General features: G+C 41.2%; 1 protein-coding gene across 1 annotated transcript; it reads left to right on the top strand.

The window, feature by feature from the left end:
* The first annotated feature begins 1,965 nt into the window (after positions 1-1,965).
* On the top strand, positions 1,966-9,356 carry btg1 (B-cell translocation gene 1, anti-proliferative). The gene is made up of 2 exons (XM_079263078.1): positions 1,966-2,403; positions 5,258-9,356. Exons 1-2 carry the CDS (start codon positions 2,259-2,261, stop codon positions 5,647-5,649), a joined length of 537 nt encoding a protein of 178 aa, XP_079119204.1. The 5' UTR covers positions 1,966-2,258; the 3' UTR covers positions 5,650-9,356.
* The last annotated feature ends 14,655 nt before the right edge of the window (positions 9,357-24,011 follow it).

Here is a 24,011-nt window from a genome sequence, read left to right as displayed (position 1 = left end):
GAAATGTTGCCCCTCTTGGGTTTGCAAACACACACAGTTTGTTGTTTCAGTTGATTGAGACTAATCGTGTTTCGTCTTTGAACAAACACTCAAAAGCTTGCTCAGCCATCCACCCTGACACACACACACAGAGGTGATATACTAAAACTGTGATAATAAAAACAGTCTTGCTATTCTTTCCTCACTATCTCTTTCTGTCTCTGACACACACACACACACACCTGTTCTCTCTCCTGAATGTCATGCCCTGACCTGAAAAGAAGAAGCAATAAAGTTATTTGAACATATGGTGTCATAAACAATCTAATATGCTCTCAGGGTCACAAATGTTGTTTGCAAGGCAATTGTTTTGTTTTAGTCGCTGATTTAAATTTGAAATTTGTATTTGAAAACACTGAAAATTAAAAACTAAAGCAAATGGTAACTTCACGTAAATAAAAAATTATATTTCCAAACCGAATCAATCCTAATGAGGCAATCATTAGCTTTATTTCATACACATTTATCTTCATCATGCTGGAAATGTGGGTTCCTGCCGAAGGGAACGTTTAAAAAATGGTATTAAGATATTTGAGAATACACATTACAGAATTGGATATAAACTCAAGAACTTAGGGGTCCTTGTGGGATGGCGTGGGCAGCCATTGGAGATGGTAAATAGCTGAGATGAAAGGCATAACGGAGATGGGGGTTGACATGAAAGAAAGGTCCGCAGCTGGTTAGCATGTTAAAACTCCTCTAGGCCATCAGGGTGAACAGTTTGAGGGCATTTCTGGGTTGACAAATGAGAAGAAGAAACCTTAAACCTCCTTCTGGTGGACACGTTTCTTCAAAATAAAACCTATACAAACAGACATGTATCCGTAAAATTTAAAAGCAAAGATTTTAAACCTAATTAGGATTTTTTCTGTATTCATTGTATCATAGATGAATTATAAACAGATGTTAAAAAAGTGTGTGTACTGTTGTTGAGCTGCATTGACGCAGCCAGTCTGTGTTTCAGTTTTTTGTTTTGCATGATGTTTCGTGATGATAATATTTTAGATCACACTTTTAGTGTTGTCCCACTTTTTGGTTATTGTTCCCAATTTCTTCATCAAACTGGACTTAGCTGGATTTGGTACATAAAAACTGGAGGAACTTCACCAACCTTGACCCTTTAATCCAACATGGCCACCCTTTGCATGAAAATTGGTGGAAGCTACATTAATAAACTGTTAATAACTGGTTCTGTCCAAATTTATCTCAATAAATCAATCACACATTTGGACATCTTTTATGAAGCATGTTTGAGAGCAAAATACACACAAATACAGTAACATACAGCTAAAAACACTACTAGTTTACTAACATACCACTGAAATACAACTAACTCAGGTGTGATGCCTTCCAAAGCTAAATTAATTCATGTTTCATTGTGACCTTTATAAATGTCAAATTAAGCCACGTCTAATTTGGCTCAATCTGTGGTTTTCTGTGGTCGTTGCAATTGCTTTTAGGACTGTGTTGTGTGTTTTACTGGTTATTTTTGCATCTATTTGTCATATTTGCAAGTATCTATACAAAGTTTCACTGTTTCAAATTTGGTTTTATCTTTAATATATCTGTAGCCATTCTTTCTCTTCTCGCTAATTGTAATGCTTTCTGTTGGTCATTTTGTGGTGACATTATGCTGTTTCTTCACCGGCATGCCCCCAGGAATAAATCCAGGTCTCCTTTGTTGCTATTATGTCCGGCGGTTCGGGAACGCAGCAAGCTTTCACGCCGAGCACCTCCAGTTTATTCTCAGCTCGGTGACGTTAACGTGACACTCCTCCTATATGTGGCTCGTCAGTGTGGTCGAGCCGCGGATTGGACAGCTGCTGTTATCGTTGCTTCCTATGACGAAGCTGTGGGAAGGTAGAGGGGGAGGGGGGGCTTATATATAACCCAGCTCCACTGTGACCCATTCTTACTGTGGAGGAGGAAATCTCGCAGCAAGGGTTGGCTGACTTTCCGCAAGGGACACCCTCCCAACCCCCGCTTGTATTTACCAACAAACGAGCCTCTTTTTCTCAGTACTGCGCCGTCCACCATCGCGGATCCTCTCTGACAAAAAAACTGCCTCTACCTCGACTAATAAATGCCAAGAGAAAAAACAACAGAAGCGCCAATAAATACGGATCACTGCTCAGAACTGGAAGGGAAGACGACCAGTCGGACCAACACGTAGAAAGAAAACAAGCAGAGCGCAGCCCTCGTCGCCGTTGCCTTTCTCAATGCATACCCTTTGTGCCCGGGGAACGATGAAACCAGAGATCAACGCCGCCGTCGGATTTCTGTCGAGATTTCTGAGGGTCAAAGGACACGTAAACGATCGACAGGTCCAAACGTTCAGCCAAAGCCTACAGGATATTTTGGCAGGTAAGGAAACGAGAAAAATTCTCCACATGGACGCTTTTTCTGTCATATAAAAACTCATCTCCTCGTGAAGTTTACGTTTTGTTTTTGTAAACAGTCTTCAAGTTTAGGCTGTAAAGGAAATGAGAAGAAGTCTTTCTTTGTTCTCCTGGTATCGCTGTTAGCGCCACCAGCAAGCACCGACGTTTACTCACGTCGGAGAGGCGAGAAAACATCAAAGTGTGAATCGCTGTGGCGATAGCTCGACGATCACGGTCACAGAAATGGTCAATATTAAAGAAAAAGACTGTAGGGTGATGGGTAGCTGTTTTTGCGATGAAGGGTGGGGGAAGGGGACAGGAGGCGCTCAGATAAGGAAGTGCGCCGCGGTCGATGAAGCTCACAGAACAGAGGCTCAGAGCAAAACAGTCCCCAATGAGAAGGCTGAGCTTGCTCAATTACGTAATGCTTGGAAAGAAACGGGTTAATAATGAAACATGAACACTCTAGTATCATTTTACCAACGAATCCATGAAACTATAAGCAACTCTCGAGGTTTTACGCGACATTACGAGTTTTGTGCATTTTATTGCGAAATATCTCTTTACTATCCACCTTTTGGCTTTCCTTTCTCCTTATTTGTTCTTCGATTTAGTCAGTATAGAATTTTTTCTTTTTATTATTGTCTGCTTTATATAAAACACATACATTATGTGGAGGTTTATCCATATATTTGCTTTTATGTCGAACCTTTGCTCCCCATTAGTGTCTCATACGGGGTCTAGTTTGACTATTATTGAGGATTATGGCAGTTTTTATAGAACAGAGCAGCTTGTGTCTCATTTCCTGCTGTGAACACATTCCAGGCTCTGAGCTCTAAAGCTGCCATACATCTGCCTCATTCCCCTTACGTGCAACAGCAGATGACCTATATTTTCTATGGAAGAGCCTCAGCCTTATAGCCTAAACAAAACAAATTAATATTCATAAATGTGGCAGCTAAATGAAAAGAAGCAGATTTCTTTCGATGTATATGTACACATTTAGCTGTAGCATTTTTTTTGTTTATGAGCATTTTGTGGGGGAAAATGGCGAATTTGGAAAGATGTTATTAATGGGGATGTAAACGATAAGATAAAAGTGACTGAAAATCCTCATTTGTGTTTGTAAACAGATAAAGATTAGACAGCTTGGGTGGGGGAGGGGAGATGTTTTTCTGAACAACTGTGGAGAGGAAATCCATGGAGACAAACTGAAGTTGAGCTACATTTACAAGTAATATAAATAGTTTACATTAAATAGTAGTTTTTGATTGCGAATAGCTTTAAAATAGTCATTTTGGTACCTTTGTGTGTGTTAGTACCCTGTGGGTCTCAGTGCTACTAAACTAGGCCAGCTGGAGCCCTTTTGTGCTCAGAATCATCACAATCACACACTATTGTGTCTGCATACTGGCTCTTCGTGTTGATGCTGAGCAAAGGGAAGTAGGGGGGCGCTTGTCCCAATGGTTAGGCCCAAACGGGGATTGTTGTATAACTGTAGTTTGAAAGGCTTTTGGTTATGCTCACTGTAACAAAGGACAGGATTGGACTACTTTATGGAAAGTTGTTACCAGTGGAAAATACCCATCGACCTGCCAAGAGGACCAGGGCAGCCCCACGTAATGTTGCTTTGGTGTTCGAGGTCAGTTACGGTGGACTAAAAGCCTTCCATGGTTAAACTCTTTAAGTTAAGCACACACCAGTCTGCTTACTTTTCTGTCCTTCTGTCCCCCCCCCCCTCCTCCTCCCGAATGCCCTCATTTTGAAGAACAGGCCCTGCTGAGCTGATCACTTCCCAGCTGCTTCAGGGTTTGTGGGCAGCTGCCTTTGTGGCTCGGTATGAGGCTGAAAGCTCATCCAGCCCCTTGTGCTCTTTCATGAGTGCCAGACCCTCCATTAGCTCGACAGTATACAGCCGTCTGCGATAAGGCACGGGGGAGGAGGAGGAAGGGAGGGGGCTGTTATTATCCTGTGGATGCATACAGGTGGCCTCCGGGTCTTTGACTGACTGCTAGCCTGCTTCCTTTAACCCTTTTTTCTACGAAGCACAATGCAGTCCCCGCCAATGGGAATTCAATATGGATGAGCCTTGGCAGAGTAAAATAGAGGGTTGGTGTGTTCCTAAAAAATGAAGAGGTCTGTAAATACAAAGAGATGTGGATCTGGGCGGAGGGGGTGAACTGGCTGTTTATGTGCTAGAAACCACTCTACTTATTTAACCAGTAAAATTCGTCATATCAAGAGTGGCGTCATTGTCCACGACTAGTTTCACCAGGCCCCTGTAACTTCCACAAAGACGTGGGGGGGTGGGTGTAAATAAGTCCTTCTCCCTTTAAGAGGCGGAGCTTTGTGTCCCAGATGGCCGTCTGGGACAGTTTTTTGTTCGGCCAGTAATGGGAGGCTTTCTGACGGCGAAGGCCAGGGGAGGGATTGTGCAATTCAGTGGCAGTTTTTTGTTTTTTTTTGTCTCATAGGCTTTTTGTGCTTGTTTATGGCTGCTTATCAGACCTGTAACAGGTGGTGATGGTGTTTTTCTTTCTGTTCTGTCAACACACAATAACTCATTTTTACTTGTATTTAAAAATATAGGATATTATATTTTAAAATGTAATATTTATAATTAAAATAGGATATTTTAGGTCAGTATTTGGAGGGAAAATGTCCTTCATTATATAGACCGTAAAGAGTTTATGTAAACAACTTCATTATAGGCTGCAGTTTGTTTGATTTTATGTATTTGATTGGAACTAATCGGTGGAAAAAAGGATTGTCAATGTGTCTTTTTGTTCACCTAAATCTTAACTTTGTCCTCCATCTTCTTCTTTGTCTCCCTGCAGAACAATATAAGCACCACTGGTTCCCAGACAGGCCCTGCAAGGGCTCGGGTTACCGCTGCATCCGCATCAACCACAAGATGGACCCACTGGTGGGGCAGGCGGGCCAGCGCATCGGCCTGACCATCCAGCAACTCTACCTGCTGCTGCCCAGTGAGCTCACGCTCTGGGTGGACCCCTTTGAGGTGTCCTATCGCATCGGCGAGGACGGCTCCATCTGCGTCCTGTACGAGTCACAGCCCGGTCCTGTTGGACTGCCAGTGTCAGCCGCCGCCAGCTCCACCTCAGGAAGCTCCATGGTGGAAAGCCACCTCAGCTGCAAGGATGAACTGAGGGTTCTGGGCAGAACCAGTCCCTCCAAAGCCTACAATAATATGATGACTGTGTCCAGTTAAGGGGGGTCCACACTGTTACCCCCACAACCCCAGCCTACTTTTGTTCAGGGTCACGCCATGGCTGGTCAGCTCATGGTGAGCCTTTTTAAAGCTAAGAATATGAAATGGTGAAATAAGAAAAAAAGGCAAAAGGAAAAAAAAAAAAAAACGAAGGATGTGGCCTATCATCCAGGTGATGGAAACCTAGTAGGGTTTTTTTTTTTTTTTTTTTTTTTTTTTAATCCCCGTTATCTGTTGTGTTGTCAGTGGATCAGCTGGGCACTCCCGTTATTTTTTTATTTTATTTTATTTTTTTTAAAAATTCTTTTTATTTTTAGGAGAGGCTTTGTGGAAATGGAACTGTTGGGGCAGCTAAACCAACAAACCAACCAGGAACCCCACCCCGCCCCCATGGAGACTGGCTCCACACTCCCCCCACACCACCCACCCTCACACAAACACACCCTCTACTCAAAACATCGTGTTAGGCTCCATCTCTGAAGGGGCTGTCTGCATAGACTTTGCACTTTTCTTAACTTGTGGTTTCTATGGGTACCCGCTCAACACATCACTGCAAAAAAACACCTGAGTCTAAAAGGATTTGCGTTCCAGGATTTCACACTTTTTAAATCTGTAAATGTTTTTATTTCTTTGTCGTATTTTTTCCTGGATGGGGAGGAAGTTGAGGTTTAGGCAGCGCCCGTTGCAATCCAAGCTCAAGGTAGAGACACAAACAGCATCTCTGTTTTCTATAAAAGTGAAAAACAGCCTTTTGGACCACAGGAAACATTTTCTCTATCTTGGGGGGTGAAAAAGGGCTCGTGGTTTTAGCTTCTCTTCCTCCCCCCCTTCTTTTATCAGAAACTTCTCAGCCTTCAGTCTGCCTGTACGTGAGCGCAAGTCGAATGTGTTGTGGCAACTGTTACCGATGGATACCGGTGTGTCCCATTGCACTGTCCCCTTCCCATTACCCGTGTATGTGTAGCTTTCATGGAAAGGACTGGGGGAGGGAGGGGGGTAGGGATCCATCTCCTCCCTCTCCTTTAAAGTTAATGAATGTTGTTGAAGTTCACAATCAAGTTCCTGTGTTGCTGATATTTGCCCCCTTTCCACCACTTTGTGACGTCCTGTATTACCAAAACTTTAAAGTGTAGCAAAAAGGAGAGAGGGGTGGGGGGCAGTTTACCCAAACATTGGTCATGTGGCCCAGTTCACGTCGTCATTGAATGCACTTTGACATGAGATTGTGTGGGATGTGTACTTCTTAGAGGAAAATCGCCTGCATTCCATCCATTCGAATGTCACCTTTTCACTCATTTCCCAGTTTTTGGCCGTTTGTTCATACTCTTGCCCACCATTTTTGTTGAATTTGGAAGGGCGCAAATCTGGATTTTGAAACCTTTAGCGTTTTAATTTGATGTTTAATTGTGAACATTTCAAAGATGTTTGTTTGTTTTTTTTCTTGAGATGGAGAGTGGTCCTGGTGGTATGTTAGAAAACCTCCATCGCTGCTTCGTATGGCACTGTCAACCCTGGCATAACCTGCTCGCTTTTCCAAACACGGTAGCTTGCTTCTTTTGTTTCTGTTGTTGCTGATTTTAGAAGAAAGAAAACGTATGTGGGGAAACATCTTGACCAAGTGCCAACTGTGTGAGATTTTGGCCTAAGGGAGGTCTGGCGCACCCACTTTTTGATGAAACCCATCGAGCCTCGTCAACGCCAACTGTCAGTTGGAAAACCGATGTGGTTTCATGGATTAGAAGTGCACTGCCTTATTGGGACCTCCCTTTTTTAATGATTTATGAGCCATTTGTGATGCTAAGTAACATCAGGCTTATGAGTGCCTGGCCAGGTGCAATGCGCTGCCTGGACCCTTGCTAGAGGTGTCCTCTTTCCAGCCTGGCAGCTTCAACCCACCGAACCCCCCCCCCCTTTCCCAATGGCTGTGGTGCCTCAAGTGCCGCATATCACCCCTCAGCTCAGACCTCCTGTTCAGCCAGAAGCAAGCCGGCATGCTGCTAGCCGACCCCCTGCGGACGCAGGTAGACTTAATGTGACACATATCATCATCCATCACTGTGGGGAGCTGGGTAAGGACGGCCGGGGTGGGGAAGCTGGTGTGAGAGAAGGGGGGGGCCAGGGCCGGACTCTTTAAGTCCAGGGCAGCTAAAATCCCTCCAGCCTCCCCCATCTGGACTTTTTCAATGTTCCCCCACCCTGACCAGAAGCCCTACACCCTCCCTTAGCGGTGATGGATAACCAGCACACGCTCCTGGCGTGCTCAAGCTGCACGGGGAGGGGGGTCTTGTGAGAGTCAAGGAAACGTGGATCTAAGATGAAGAATCGAGGGTACTGGGCCATTGTTTCAGTCTCACTGGATTGCGCTGCACTTGATTACTGAGTTTGCGTAGCAACTTTGTTTACATGCATATGAAATGATTTGGCGGCTTTCTGATACCGCCCCCTTCCCACCACCACCTCGCTCATGGTTCTGGTGCTGAGTGGTTAATGGGGTGGTGGAACAGATGCTGGGGACAGCTAAGGGTGTTGCACAGACCTTAGCTGCTGGCCCAATCTGTCACAGCAGGCGGGTTTGCCACTTATCATCAGACCAATGGGCGTTTAAGCTCTGCTAAGCCTCAGAGGATCATGGGTAATACAACGATAGCCTATGATGCACTGCAACTATCACCAGCCCCCTAACTGCCCACCCCCCTCCACCCCACCATTACTGCCCTGCTCTATGCTGATACTCCCTTCAGCAATCTGTGAAAAGCAGTGATTCCATGTTGGCCAGATGGATGGGAGCCTGCTGGGATGGGAGCCCAGAGCTTCAGTTTCCATGGTGGACACCTGTTTTATGAAACCATGCTGCTCCATTGTAGCCTTCTTTTTTATTATTATTTTTATTTTTTTCAAAGTCAAGACATTTTTGAGATTTGGTCTATATTTCAGACACGAGATGATCGTCTCGTCTCACTTTTGCTAGTCACACTAGTAGGCTTTCTCATCGTTCCACTCACCCCCTAGTTTCTTCTCTGCATTAGTCTGATCTAATCTACTTCTAAACAGGTTTTAGAGCAACAAAATGTTCAAATAAAATTTAAAAAAAAAAAAAAAAATCCAAATCTCCCCTCTGGCACCTTCTGAATTGTATCAACACCCAAAAAATGGTTCTAAGTAATGATTATTTAAATGGAATCCATTCATCTTATGCGCACATAGATTACAGAAGTGTCGTGAGAGTGCTTTGAGTATTCAGAGGTAAAAATAGCACATAAATGCACTAAATGTCAAGTTGAAGTTGTGACTTTTTTTTTCTCCTCTTCTTGAGACGCGAGGAGTCTCTCCTGGAATGTATTGCCAAACTCAGGCCTCGGACATTCAATACTCTTATTGAAAAGTTGTACATGTTAAGATATGGAACCGGAAGGTTGCCAATATTGTCATCGATCAGCTGAATTATTGCCACTTTCACATTTGAGGTGTTTTACATTTATAGTAGAATGTTTTGTTAGCTGTACAACAAATGGTAGAGTGCATAACATTACACATGGGAAGTGCCAATAATTGCTATCCTGAGGTGTTTTTAGATGTCTTCTGTTTTTGTATTTCATCTTTTAACATGGATTACGCTTTTCGTAAGTGAAGCCATTTGTGATGGGAGTGTTGGCAAGGACCAAAGTTTTGGTAAAAAGTAAAAAAAAAAAAAACAAACAAAAAAAAAACTTAGTTTCCATGATCTGTAAGTGTAGACGTATCCTTTTGTTTTCTTTTTTTTCTTTTTTTCCTTTTTTTGTTTTTTTTCTTTTTCTTTTTCCCTTTTTTTTTTTTTCTTATTTACTTATAAAAACAACAAAATAGACAAAAAAATCTTGAGCTTACCCAAGAAGAAAAGCTGTATCTTGTGATCTCATGTCAGTACATCTTTATCGTGTTCAGTTTTTTCTTTTCCTTGGGTATGTTGTGATGAACTGCTGTAAATTTGTACAGTTCATGTAAATTGATTGTGCGGAAGTTGTACAGATTTCTATATTTTGGAAGAAGTTTTTTTTTTTTCTTTTTTTTTTCTCTGTAATAAAAGATTTCCTATCTTGGCATCATAATTTCTGAGATTTGTCATTTCTTTGCTATTCCGTAGTTTTAGCTTTATAAATCTGCATCAAATGTTAGCTCCATGTATATTATTGGAAATGAGGGTTTTCCTGATGAGCAATTATAGTTCGTTCTTTTCAGATGAGACCTCATTGGGGGTCGGATGTGCAGAAAATTATCTTAAAAGCTGAAGATATTAGCCTAGTCTAATTAGGATTTTAATTCCCTTGATGCATTTTCAGATAATTTAGATTGCAAATCAACAAAAACTCTGCTGGTAGTGCCCTTCTGTTGAACTTTTAACATGGATTAAAAAAAAAAAATACTTACAGCTGTTGTAGATCTCATCCTCATTCTGCTTCCTTCATTTGCTGGAAGCCTGTCTGTAATGCAACCATCCCATTGGTTGGCTGTCTTCTGATTTGCAAGCCTAATGACTCCACATCAAATTGCTTACACACACCTGAATTTTCAGATAAAACTCGTGACTTTTATTTGGCTAAAGTTGCTAGTACTTTCACATTTTCAGTTAAAGGATGCGACAGATGGGGCCGTAAAGTTTGGTTCTCTAAATTTGCTAACTCTGCTCGCGCTCCAATCTGTACAACACTTCTGAAGCCGAAACAACTGACTCTGCAAAAACCCAAAGTTTGGATTAAGACTGCAATCCTTTTGCAGCACTCCAAAGCCCCCAGGGTTGCCAAGCAGCAGGCATAAAAAAAGAAAAACATGTGGAACTCTTTGACACTCAAACAAAAGGAACGAGAGGAGCTGGTTTAGCAGGAGTTGAGGGGAGGCGACCTGGCTTGTGTAGAAGTCGAGCTTTGCCTTTCCAAACACTAACCGGCATGAGGCCTCAGCAGCTGGGAGATGTATTTCCACAACATGGAGCTCTCTGTCAGTATGAAACAATCTGCTCATATTTAGGCCCATCTCACTCAGGTATTTGGCTGATACTCTTCATGTTGCAAACACATAAAATCCCCTCTCTCTGCTCTTTGTGCAATCAAGTTGAAATTTCCCAGGGTGTGGTTGGGTTATATGACTCTGAGGAGTTTGTTTATGAAAGTATAATCTGGAAGGGAAGTGAATAGAGAACCGTCAAACAGAAACACAAACATAAGAGATTCAGATTTGAGAGGATTTAGCAACACTCCCCTAACAAGATTTTGCAACGACGCATTTCAGCAAGCTGTTTTGGATGTTTTTCAACTATGAAGAGAAGTAAGAAGTGGATTACAGACGCTTTGCTCTCAAAACATATAAAAGTCACGAGAAACATGAGACTAGAATAATGCTTCAGCTCAATTTAAACCAACTTCATTAGAATTGTATCTGACTCATTATTTATGCATTCGGTGTGTGACTTTGTCCCAGTTACTTTGCAACTTGCCCGAGTGTCATCAAACTGTAGAAGCGTTGCATTTGCATCTCACCTCGGCACTGATGAAACAACAGTGTAATGCTTTCTGCCTTCCAGTTTCACTCGCATAGCAACAGAGATGGTTTGATGAGGCAGAAGTCCCTGAACGTGTGCCTGATTACTGGGGAACTACTAGCAAATTATCCGTGGAGAGATAAAGTTAAGCTGCACCAGTTTAAATATTTACCAACCAGAAGCTTCCTCTGCCTTTCCCCTCACAGTCTGTGACTTCTTTTTGTAAACCTGAATGCTAAACACAACCAATACGCTGCTGTCCGAGAACAAAGGCATGGCAAGTGACAGGATGAGTCTGTGTCTGCTACAGTGAGGCAGACATCTGGGATCTGCTTTACTGCCAAGCAAGATGACGGTATAGCCCTCCTGCAGAGCACATTTGCTTCAGCTTCTCCGTTTAAAGGACAAAAGCCAAGCTGGAGCCGCACAAGACACAGCATTTTGCGAATGAACCCCACACTGGCAGGTATTTTTGTGCTGTATAGCATGTACTAGTCTGAGGCAGAGATGAGAAAGGTTGTTGTGCACAAAGAAAGTGCAAAAATAACCTGTATGTAACTATGTTATTTTAAGAGTAATTAGTGAATGCAGCAGCAAAAGACTCAATAAAAGCCACTGCATCAAGGGGTTTGAATCTATCAGAGAGAAGACTGCATTTGGTTTCCACTGTGTTTGAATTCTGGTGTATCTCATGGGTGTATGCTTCACTCCGAGGCCAAGGACAAGCTGATTCCTTTTTGAAATGGATCCCTGCTCTGCCTGCGTTGGTCTCCAGGGTATAAAGGCTGCTTCAGCTATCTCTCTCCCTCCCCTTGGGGCACTATTCATTCTCATCTGTGACATCTGCTTTGCCCTCACTGCACCCACCCCTTCCCAGCAGCATCCAAAAGTGGACAATGAATGAAAGAAAAGACAGTGGAGACAAAGACATTCTGCTTGGACAGCCCACGTCACCAGTGCTGGGTGGACTGGTGAAGGGAGGGCTCTGCGGGGAAGCAACAATAACAACTAACAGTGAACAGACATGATGGTGTGAGTATCTAGAGACTTCTTTACTAATATTTGGACATGTGCCAGTGTGAACATGCTTCTTTACATTCCTTATGACTGAGTTGAACTTTGCTCCAGAGGTTATGTCAACGAGTTATCAAAAGACTGTTCAAACAGTTTTTTTTTTTAGTATTTTTAAAGCAAAAGGTTAAAGCTTTTAAACACTAAATTGAATGTATAAACCCCAAAGTAGACACCTGTGACCAGAGAAGTTTGAGAGCATGTAATCGTTAAAAGAAACAGGTGATTTTGTATTGGCCACAAAATGGCGTCCTATATTAGTGATGGGAAGTTCAGTTCTTTTCAAAGATTTGACTCTTTTAACTCGACTCCCTAAGAAGAGTTGGCTCCCAAATGGCTCTGCCTTTTGTATCGTTCAGAGCTTCTATTTTCTTTTCGTTTAGCCATAAGCATTTTCTTTTTCATCAAAAGAGCTTTATTTTTGGGCATTTTTTTCATCAGAAAAAGTTGTAATGTTTAATATTTTAATCAAATTTTTAAATAAACAGAAGAACACAAAACCAAAAAAAGAAAATGATTAAGGTACAAAGTGTTAACATTATGATGCCTTAAATTAGCTTATTTTGTTGTGTTTTTTTTCCTGACCCACCTATAATTTATATCAGGTTTCTAGTTCTCTCTGTTCACCTGGTCGGTATCACTACTTCCTGTTTTCTAAGAGACCCTTCCTTTCTTTACATAATGGTACGATCCTGATCTTTTCTCAGTTGTCATTAAATGCATGGTGTGTCCATAAATATAAAGCCCTACCCCTTCTGAAGCTTTGGCTCTCTTAAACAGGAATTGGTTCTCTCATTTACTACAAAGAACTGTTTATTAGAGCTGGCTCGTTCGTGAACAAAACACCACTTTATTCTAAAAAACTGGCAAACAATGACTTCAGAACATTCGTAGCTTTGGATATTTTAGCCACACTGTAACGCCACAAAGGCACTTCTAAGAAAAGTTCAAAATATCTAATTGCAAGACTTCAAAGAAAGAAACAAATAGTTCAAGCAGAGTTGCAACAGATAAATCACAAGTCAGAAGAATCACAAGTCATAAAATGGATTTCCCTTAGTTTGCAAAGCAAATTTATTGTAAAAGAAGTTGCAACCACAACGAGACACATAAATCATACAGCATATTTCACCAAAGGATAAAAGTGTACAATAGGCAATGCTGCAGGTGCCTGCTTTTTAGGTATAAGAAGTAGTTGTCCTGAGGCGGGTACAATAAAGGAGTAGTTTTAGGTAGGAAGATGCCTATCTGAGTGAAATGACATAGACGTCAGAAGCAGAGTTAGGAGATTTTTGTACCAATGAAAAGATGTTGCTTTAAAAATTGCTTTAATTTCTGGGAATATCTAGGATTATATATGATTTTTTTAAGCCATCATTCAGACACACAAATTTATAGTTTTCTCAGTTGGGAAACACTAACAAGTCACCACTTTTTTTAAAAAATATTTACAAGGTGTGATGAGATTCACTGTTTTTTTTTACAGCTAATGCACAAAGCCATTTTCAAAATCGACATAAAACACCTCAAGCAAATCTAAACTTTTTTGTACAGTAACAATGTTTTTTGTCGCACTTTTTTTTTTATCCATGTTTTTCATTTCTTACCCTCTAAATGCTCTAAATAAGCAACAAAAGCGGTGATGAAAATCTATTAGCTGCTGACCTCTCAGTATGACAGCATAGACTTGTGACAGTTGTACATTCATGGCCCTAAGTTCCAACCTGGGAAGATGCAATCCAACCACAAATATGGTTACCAGACAAAAAAAATTAAAGAGGTTGGAAACATATTAATTTGCTAATCGCGACCAAGACAAATTTCTTAAGCTTGTTCAAAAAGAGTCCAGCATGTTTGGCTTGATCCTGGCCAGCACGGCCACAGAGATGTCCAAATAGGGAAGCACAGAGGCGCAAGTGTGATGATGTGGTGTTGGATGAGAGCAATAAATGTTAGCGTGACATAAATAGGCTGGGGATGTAGCAAAATAGTGTCAGACTGGATGATTCCCAGTCTCTACAGGACTGGGAGGAGGAGGGATATTCCAGCTATTCTTATTATTTATTTTTTCCAGAAGTTGAAATGCAGCTGTCACTTAATCTAACTGGACTTATGAGAGTTTCAGCTTCAGGTTAAACTTCTAGATCTTCAAGACATAGATATGTTCCACTAAACAAAGCTGGTCTTCAAGACTTGGTTGAGGCTTGGTTATTACAGACAAGCTGAACAACTGGACTCTGACTGTCAGGTGATCTCAGGAATTAAAGTGGCTCTGTGATGCACATTTGAGTTCAATTTATTTTAATATGGAAGTCCAGAAGGGCAAGAAATAGTCAAGCATTTTTCACAAACACCCTCATTCATTTTGTATTGATCCTCTCAGATCAGCCTCTGCTAGAAACAAGCCAACAGAGAAAGCTCCGCCCTCTGTCCTGTAGGCTGCGTCTGATTGGTCAGCTGTAAGGAGTAGTTATACTGAGCTGTGAAAGTGGGTGTGGCTTTCTTCTCATTAATGTGCACAACTTAGAGGAGATGACCAATCACTGAGTCCCTCCCCCGGGACGTCACTAAAAGACTGATGTAGAAAAACTCTCTAAAACCAATCGTTTTCATCACCATGGAAACTGAACATAGAGAGTGCTGGAAAACTCAAACATGCGTTTTAGGTGATAAAAAAGAACGGCGCCTCTCATATGTTGGATGAGTACTCAACACTATAACACTGTAGAAAGCTCAGAAAACTAGAAATAGCCTCATAGAGCTGCTTTAATGATGCCTATAAAGACAGATTAATAGCAAAAGTTCTGGAAATGAAAATATATTTACAAGCACCTGACAACAAAAAGCATTTCAAGGTGGTGAGCCATTTGTCACTTCATCTTTTTGTCACCCAGGCCAGCCATTTTTTGCACGCCCTTCTGATTCAAGTCTTTTTATGGCAACAGAGGGCCGTTTCGGAAAGGGCATTTGAATAAATCTCTGTGTCCTCTGCTGTTACTTTCCACATCTTCCTGTTCTTTCTCCACTTCAGCAACGATAGTTAATTCCATTACTTGCCACATTTATCTCCATTATGTTGTTTATCTTCTTTCTCTTGAAGATACCTTTCAGATCACTAGTGTTCTTTCAATCCCTTCCCACAACTTTGCCATCTGTCTATCTTTGTACCTTCCTGTCCAGGCTACCGGTGTCAGCAGTCAGCTAACACTCACTCAGCAAAGGAATCCATTCCAGTCTCTTGCATCAGGCCTTATTGGGTTAAGGTGAAGGACCCCAGTGGGATCAGATGGTAGAGGATGTCTCAGTTTTCATGCAAGACTTGTGTTTAAATCTAAGTCAGTTTGAGAACACAAAGATCCCACAGTTCTGCTGTATAATGTCACTTCGAGCTGTATAAACAGATCAGATAATCGCATGTTGCCGAACAGCACAAATATTTTGGACTTTTCAACAGATAAAAATCCAAAGTTTACTTTCTTTTAAGATCTGTTTTACTTCAACTCCCAAGGTCCTAAATCTCCAGCCCTCCAACCCTTAACCTGACAGATTCACCATGCTCAGCAGAGAGTTGCTAATTTAGTCTGTCTGCCACTTCGGCGCAGACTACTGCTGCTTTATCAGGACTCCTCGACGTGAGTCTGGAACACTCTGGATGCCTTAGAATAGAATGGGTATGGTTAATATTTTAAAAGGGTGAATTTCTGAACAAACCAGCTTTTTTTTTTTGGAAACTCATCTGAGTTGATTTGGTGCCTAAAGCTAGTAAAGCTGCAAAAACACTGGTCTAACACATATATGCCCCTCCACCACCAAATCCCAGTAACTTATGATGACATAATTGCATCTCATATGCAGTCTTTGTCATATTCAGTATTAAATACAGTTGGACAATGGCCCTGAGTCCAAAGGACACCTTGTGCATAGATTAGAAACATTGATGGCTTTGGCAAAACTACAATGTTCGACATCATGGGGGGAAAAATGGATTGCTAAGCCTCTTTGTTTACATATTTCTGTGCTGACAATGGCTGAGCTTGATATGCAGGCAGATAAAACAATGAGGCAAAACCAAAACAATAAAGATATAGACTATAGCTTTTTGTACCCTTTTGTAAAGGATACATTTTTGTTCTTTTTAATTACGGTACAAGCTTGTCACCATAAGTACCTTACTGGTCTTAAAAAGGTACAAACTACATGGGTATAAATACGTACCTTTTGTTGGGGGGTACACTCGCAGTACCTTTGAGGGTACCACCCCAGTGACAAGCCATTGTATCCCTAAAGGTACAACTTTGTACTTTTTTTCTCTGAGAGTGTACAAAAACACACGTATGTGCATTTCTTCAGCGCTTTCCTCTTGGTCAGATAACCCTGCTCCCAACCACTGATACAAACAATGTGAAGCTGTTGTTTACTCTGGCTCAGCAAAGAGATGGTGCCAGTTTAGAGAGCCACAAACCAGTGCTTGGGCAGCAGTAAACTGAAGTCTAGCTCCAGCTCTGAACCAGCACCTGAACCAGCCTGGTGGAAAAGGGATACTCATAACGTTCCATCTGGAATCAACAACTTTATGTTACTGCAGTAGAGATACCAGCACAGCCTGGCTTCCAGCGATAACCACCGCTGATGTCTTCATCCGTTTGTATTCTTCCACATATGGTTATCTGAATGTCAGTGGTGAGACACGGAGGCAGCGTATTCCTGTGGTCAGCCGCTCCCAATCAGTAGGCAACACTCTCAACCACTCAAAGGGAGAGCGAGAAAAAGAAAACCAGCTTCCTAAATATAGTCTGGCCTTGGGGTTCAGCAAGAGGCCCAATGTGCACGAGGTCTTGCCACAGACACACACAGGGGTGTGATGGTGAACGCACTCTTCCCAACACACACAAGTAGATTTATTTAGTCTGAATCTTCAACGCAGAAAGGACAAGGCACTTGTAATCAATCACCTGCTCTTGACAGTGTGCAGACAGTCCATTCACATAGACAGCCCAAGCGGGTAGACTGGGCTCACTTCAATAAACAGATAGACACACACATACACACACACACACACAGACACACACACACACGTACAAAAAACAAAAACACGTGGAGTGTTGAAGGTCACTTGCATTGGTGACCATCAGCTTTTCGCTGACTGGAGGATAAAATCCCACAGTGAGGTGTTGTCATGGCAACCATTTCACAAACATCAGAACACAAGACTCACATCCTCAAATTCATTTTTCGACTGTTTTTCACTTCAACTAGTTGCATCGCAGGCTGCAGATGCATGTCTGCAAGGTTCCAGTTCAGACGTTGATCACCGAGGTTTCAGCGTCAAAACATGGCAGAAAAGCTGTTCCCCCGTTCAGCTGCAGAGGGAGTGAAAAAAAACAGTCTTTTACCCGAAAGCACGTGTTCATTTAAAGCCTCCGATGCTTGTAAACACAGGGCTGCTTGCTAACCTCCACCGCATGAGCAGCCCCGCTCTGCTGATTGGCGTCGATGTTGGCTTTGATTCAGGTGGCTTGGTTCAGGTTTCTGAGAAACTGGCAGGAAAAAGAAAAAGAAAGCACAGAACCTCAGCTGTTTCCTGTTTATGTTGATGGGAAGATGTAATTTTCTAAGAAGCAACGCAGAGATGGAGAAACACCAGCCAGAGTTAACGGAGACGGTTTAGGAGATAAGATTAGGAATTAGGGTAAATTAGGCATTAGACACAAAAACAAACTTAGATACTCAAGGAAATTGTGGCAAAAGATGATAATATATTGAGTACATGATAGAAAAATAAACAAATGATGGATAGTTTATTTAAAAGACAGAGAAAGAGTGAATAAATAATGTAGTAAGAGGAAATATATGAGAACAAGATAGAAAACAGCTGACAGGAAGATCTGTGGCTTTTCTTCCCCTATGAACACATCTGTGCAAGAACACACACACACACACTTTCAATTGGTTCGAAAACACCCACAGTCAAGATGCAACGGTAAGCAGGATCCACGTGTTTGTGAAAACACAGAGGCATAACGTGAACAGAACAAACTGTCTTCCCGAGTGAAAAGGGAACACGACTTACATATGCACAAATCACATAATGACCCATAAACGCACTAATAAAAACACACACACACACACACAAAGCCTTGCTGCTCCACCACAAGAACGACACAACACTTTTATCAAACACGTGTGCAGATGCAGAGTCAAAATATTTTTCGTTATTGCAGATGCACATGCGTGTTTTCACACACCGATTAGAAGCCCGAAGCTGCATGTCGTTTGACACACAACTTTACCTCCTCTGGGCTCATGACCCCCTGCTCCTGACTACGTGTGTGTTTTGGGGGAAAAAATGGCTCCTCTGAAAGGGAAATGTAAATGACAAAGCAGGAGCAAAAAGATTTAGCATTCAAAACAGCCATGACCTACATAAAACTTAATGAGTAACCGTAGCAGACTAATTTCCCTGTGGGACTAATAAGTTACTCATTACCTATAAAACGCATCGCTATGGAAGACTTGCAGCCTAAAACTAGGTAAATCGCAAAGTTTAAACACTGAGACTATTATTCTCATCTATTTTATAAGCTTTATACTGATGGTGTACTTTAGGTTTAATGTGTAAACAGAACAAATCAACGCTCCCCCATTTCCACTGGTTTCATCTTCACTACCAGGACAAATATTAAATGTTATTGTTCTAAAGCTGCAGACCCTAACAACCAGTTCAGTCCATTATGAATTATTTCCCTCTTATTCCTCCAGGTCTTAAAAGAGATTTTTGACAGAAATTATATATAGAGAGAAATATGAGATGTTGAATTAAGCAGTAAAGTGAGGGCAGACAGTGACCTGGAGGTTAGTATGAGTCTCAGCAGGGTTAGCCCGAGTGTGTGAAATTGCCTGCATACCTGTGTCCCATATATAACTTGCAGTTATGTATGAGACAGCAGGGAGTCGGAGAGAGTTATCGGAGCAAAGGTTTAAACTTTTCTTGTCCTGCTGCAGCAGCTGTTAATCCTCTGTAAAACGCAGAGGATTTTCATATTTCAGTGAATTTTTGAAGAAAGTTGTGGTCCAAAAAGCTCTGAAGTATGATTCTCTGCCTCATTCAGTGAGTGGCGATGTATGATTCAGCTAATCCATGTGTGCTTGCCTGTTAGCAGATGACACTGGTTACCACATTTCCATCAGCACTGTCGCTGCTCTTTTTACTATTTCTAATATATAAGCATTACATTAAAAAAAAAAAGGAAGTTGCATGAAACAAGGTGCCGCATGACGGGAAGTTTCAAAATATTACTTTTGCTTCTAGTAAAATCAGAAGCCGGCCTGTTCTCTGGTTGGCTGCCTCACAGATCAGCTGGCATGACTGACGTCTCTGCCAGCCCACTCTCCGGGTCTCAAACAGCTTCGCTCATCTTCGCATGAGCTTCTTTCTTTTTCTCTGAAATCCCCATCCCGTAGGTTTAGAGCTGTTCACTGCAGCCATTGATCTAGAATGTGTCATGTGGCTAACCTAACCTTTCTGAGACTGTGGGTGGTGTTCTGCAGACTCTGAGCAAGTACATTATTCTTCCTTATGATAGGTTCAATGTTTAGCTTAGTTTATTTAGGATCCCCATTAGCTGTAAGCAAGCTACAGCTATTCCTCCTAGGGTCTGGCACAATTATAATATCAAAAACAAAAACTTGTAAAAAGTTACACAGCACATCAGCACTACAGGTCAATCCTGGAATACAAGCTATTTACATACTTAAAATTATCTCTTTACATGCATTTTTAAATGCATGCATGCAATGTCTATGTGTGGCAGCTCTGGACTGCCGGCATGTCAGTTCAGCATCCAGACTCTTCCATGGAGCCACAGTGTTTGTTACATTTCATTAAATTGTTTATAAATGTATTTTTTAAACACTTTAAACCAACTTTTGTGTCTTTCTGAAATAAGCTAAAAAGATTTTAATGTGTTATTCATATGATGCATGTATGTGTGTGTAAAACTGTTTTTTAAGTTGTTAAGCATTTGATATCTGTATGAAAAGTGCTATATAAATAAAGTTTATTTTGGTTTAATTTGATTAATCAAGTTGTCTTTGTACTATCACAGATTCTGTATAGGAGGTGTTACAAGACATCAGTGATCCAATTCCAGCTTTAATGTCTTCAAACAGAAATTTTACTCTGTTCACATTATATAGAAATGTTAAAATGTGTCTATTTTGGGTGATAGACTAGATAGTTTTTCATTTAAATGTCTGAGCTCAGGAAGGGAATTAGATTTTGATATTTTTATGGGTTTTTTTCAGGGAAGTTTGAGAAATGGAAGTGACTGTGTTAAATCAGTGTTATAATCTCATATTGAACTGAATAAAATGAAATCATACCGTATCATATCAGAAACCATATCCAATGAGTCAACATCATTTCAAGTCATGGTTAAAACTTGGGATTTACACCTCTATGCTGTACAATAATATCGAGCCAGACGTTTCCTTCAGCTCTGCTCCTCAGAGGAGTTTTTTTCAGGCTTTTTTCTTTCTTTTTGCCTCAGTCAATTTTAAAAAGAAACCAGTGAGTGATATTCAGAGGTGTTTCTGAACTCTACAGCGCTGTCAGCACATAATCACATCAATCGAGGGCCATTTCATAAAGTTATGCAGCCGTCTCTCTTGTGTACAGAGGCGTTTCTGTTTCAAATCTATTAATTATGCAACACAGGCTTCAAGTAGACCCCAGCAGCACCAAAGCTTGTCATACTGAGGTTTGTTTACATTTACAATGCACATCAAAATGTCTTACTGGTTCATAAAATCTAGGTTAATATTGCTGGTAAATTTCAGAATAAAGTATCTGCACAAGAATAAAACTTCAAAGAACGGATAAAAAGTGTTTTTCCTTTGAACAGCAGGTAAAAAACATATACATAAATAAAACCTATACCAAGTATTTATTTGATGATGAAATACGCTCGGTTCATCATAAAAAATGTCCATTTATTCACTGCTAGAAAGGTTTATTTTTTATTTTTTATTATCAACCAAGTAGTCATCTATGTAGTACTACCCAAGTAGTCAGGAGGGATTAATGTGTGTGTAGGATTTAGGACACATCTATGGGGTATTCATCTGTCTCTGGAGGGCTGAGGAGGACAGACATACCTACTATTCGCAGCTGTTTGGGTGTGTTGTTGGGGGAGGATGGCCGGTATGTGCTACAACCCCTCCACCCACATTCGGACCGGTTCTAGTAGGATTTAATGCAGGCTCGGCAGGAATGGGATGGAGCCATGCCAGCATTCCAGCCTGCAGCACACTCTCTGCTGGCCTACTTGTGTCAGAAGGGAAAGGCATGCACAGTAGACCCTCATGCCTAAACTAACACAAGTGCACGGCGGAGATGGATGCCATTTACCGTCCCTGTTGCTCCCACTGTCGATGAATAACTGAGTAGAGCACACGGTGAAGATCCATGCAGACAAGTGCATGCACGCAGGAGCAGCCAGCCCACATCACATGTTCTCACATGCTGAAAAACAGGTTGGTGCACTTGGTTGGCAGGATGTGCAGAGACTCCGAACCCTCCCTGTGTGTTAAAGGGATTCAACTCCTAAAACCTCTCATGAGAAAAACATCTGCTTCGCTTCACATCGAGGCCTCTTCTTTTCTAATCTCCCTCCATGCTTCCCCCTGGCCGCTCCTCCTCTCTCTCTTTCTGAAGTTTTCTCCCTTAATTCTCTTTTATCCTTTTCCCCTCTTTCCCTGTCCTCTTTCGCGTCATGCCCCCCCAGCTTTTGGCTCCTTGTTGACTCTCAACCACAGCTGGGCTTGCTGTTTGAACCGTACAGTGGACCGACGGCCCATCAAAACCCTGGTTTTATTCCTGTAAAACTCCAATCCACTGCCTGTTAAGGAAATACTGACATCTCCAGAAGACATGGGTTCTTTGTCTTCTTGTCTTTGTGAATTTTTGCACATATTTTTAAATTTTTTTTTCATGTTTCAGCTGAAGCAGCTGCGGTCCACATCCTTCATCTGGCCGTAGCTCGCAGTGCCAAAACACAGAATTCCAGAGTGCACTAAAGGACATAACATCTTGTATTTTTCTACCAGCCATGGTCAGCATCTAGGACCTTCATTTTTGTCAGCAAGATGCTGAGAATTAGAAAAAAGCAGAATTTTTTTCCATCAGCCTTGTGATAAATTGTTTACGTTGGAGTTTCTAAAGCTCCTCTTATAGTTGGCTCCCTCTTCCTGCTTTTCTTTTTTTTTTTTTTTTGGTTAATGTATAAAAACAGAAAAATGGAAACAGCAGTGGCGTGGTGGAACATGAAAGCAGTCTTTGTGGCTTCATACGCTTGGCCTAGTTTTTGAGTCCATGAAATTGTTGGGTGGGTGGGAAGAAATGCTGCGCAGTCTTTTAAGTATTAACAAACTGTACATCAGATGTCTGTTATATCTGTGTGTGCGCTTTGTGTGTGTGTGTGTGTTCCTTTATGTTGCTCCCATTGAACCTGAATGGAAACAGACTTGATCAGCGGTGTGCATTTTCAATGTTTAGAAAACGTTGACTGGTTCTGAAACATTTACATTTTATAAAAACCAGTGAACACGTTTACACTTTTTACACTTTTTTTCAATCAAATATCACAAAGATGTTTGTGGGTTTTTTTTTTTCAGGATCAGCTGGCAGGAGAGTTTTTAAAATCCATAAACTTCGTGACTGACAGCTTAAAAGAGTTCAAGAATGTATGGATAACAGGGTTTAAATGGTATTTGTCTTAGAAAAAAAGGCCTCACAAGGTCACACAGAATCATACCGTGCAGGTTTGTGGGGGTGAAATACTCACTGATGTGGTATTTTAGAGTTTATTAAAAACTGGTTTGGATTTATGGATTTGATTTATGACTCGTCCTTTGTTTACATCAGAGAATTAAAAGTAAGTAACTTACTCAAAGTAAATTTTAAATTTCATACTTTATTTTTACTCTAGTACATTTTTAGATAGGTCCTTTTACTTTTACTTGAGTGGAAATAAAGAGAATTAAAGATACTTTTTCTTAATTACAACTTTCCAGTACTTTTTCCACCCCTGTGCAACATGATGTGTAACTGTAATATATTACATTATTATCATTATCAGTCGTCAGGGTCTTAATGACCCCACACGCTCTCCTTCTAGCTTTTGAGCTGCTGCCATCTCATTACAGGTTTCGCTGTCCTGCCTGCATGACTCTGAGAAGGAGAGCTGTCTTTGTCCCCAAAGCTGTTCTCCTCCTGAACTCTAAAGGTCAACCAGGGCCTTAACCTTTGTTTGATATTTCATACATGTTGAATGTCCCATTGAGCTTTTATCTGTATCTGCTGTTTTTCATGCTGCTCTTTGCCCTCATAATTGTCCCTCAGTGATGAATTAAGTTATTCTGACTCTGATTAAAAGTATACATGAGAGAAAACATGGATTAAATCAAGTTCAGGTCCTTTTCTATGCTGATGACATGCGAGTACTCCTAAAGGAAATTTTTCAGTCACTGCAGCCCTCAATAATAAAACCATATAGTCCTAAATTTAAAAAAGATCCCCATTTGTTCCTGTCTTACAGCAGCTGCTTCTTTAATGTTTATAATAAACTATGTATGTCATCTTTATATATGTCACTTTTTATAGAATTTATATTATCTGTGACATGAAAAAAGCCTTAAACTATTAGTTTGAAGTGGTTTAAACAGCCTTTTAACTTTGCAGCCAGAAATTAAATTGTGCAGTGTTTCTTTCTTTGTAAAT

The sequence above is a fragment of the Telmatherina bonti genome, assembly GCF_933228915.1.
Source record: "Telmatherina bonti genome assembly, chromosome: 23".
Taxonomy (NCBI): Eukaryota; Metazoa; Chordata; class Actinopteri; order Atheriniformes; family Telmatherinidae; genus Telmatherina; species Telmatherina bonti.
This window is presented reverse-complemented; position numbering and strand designations above follow the sequence as displayed.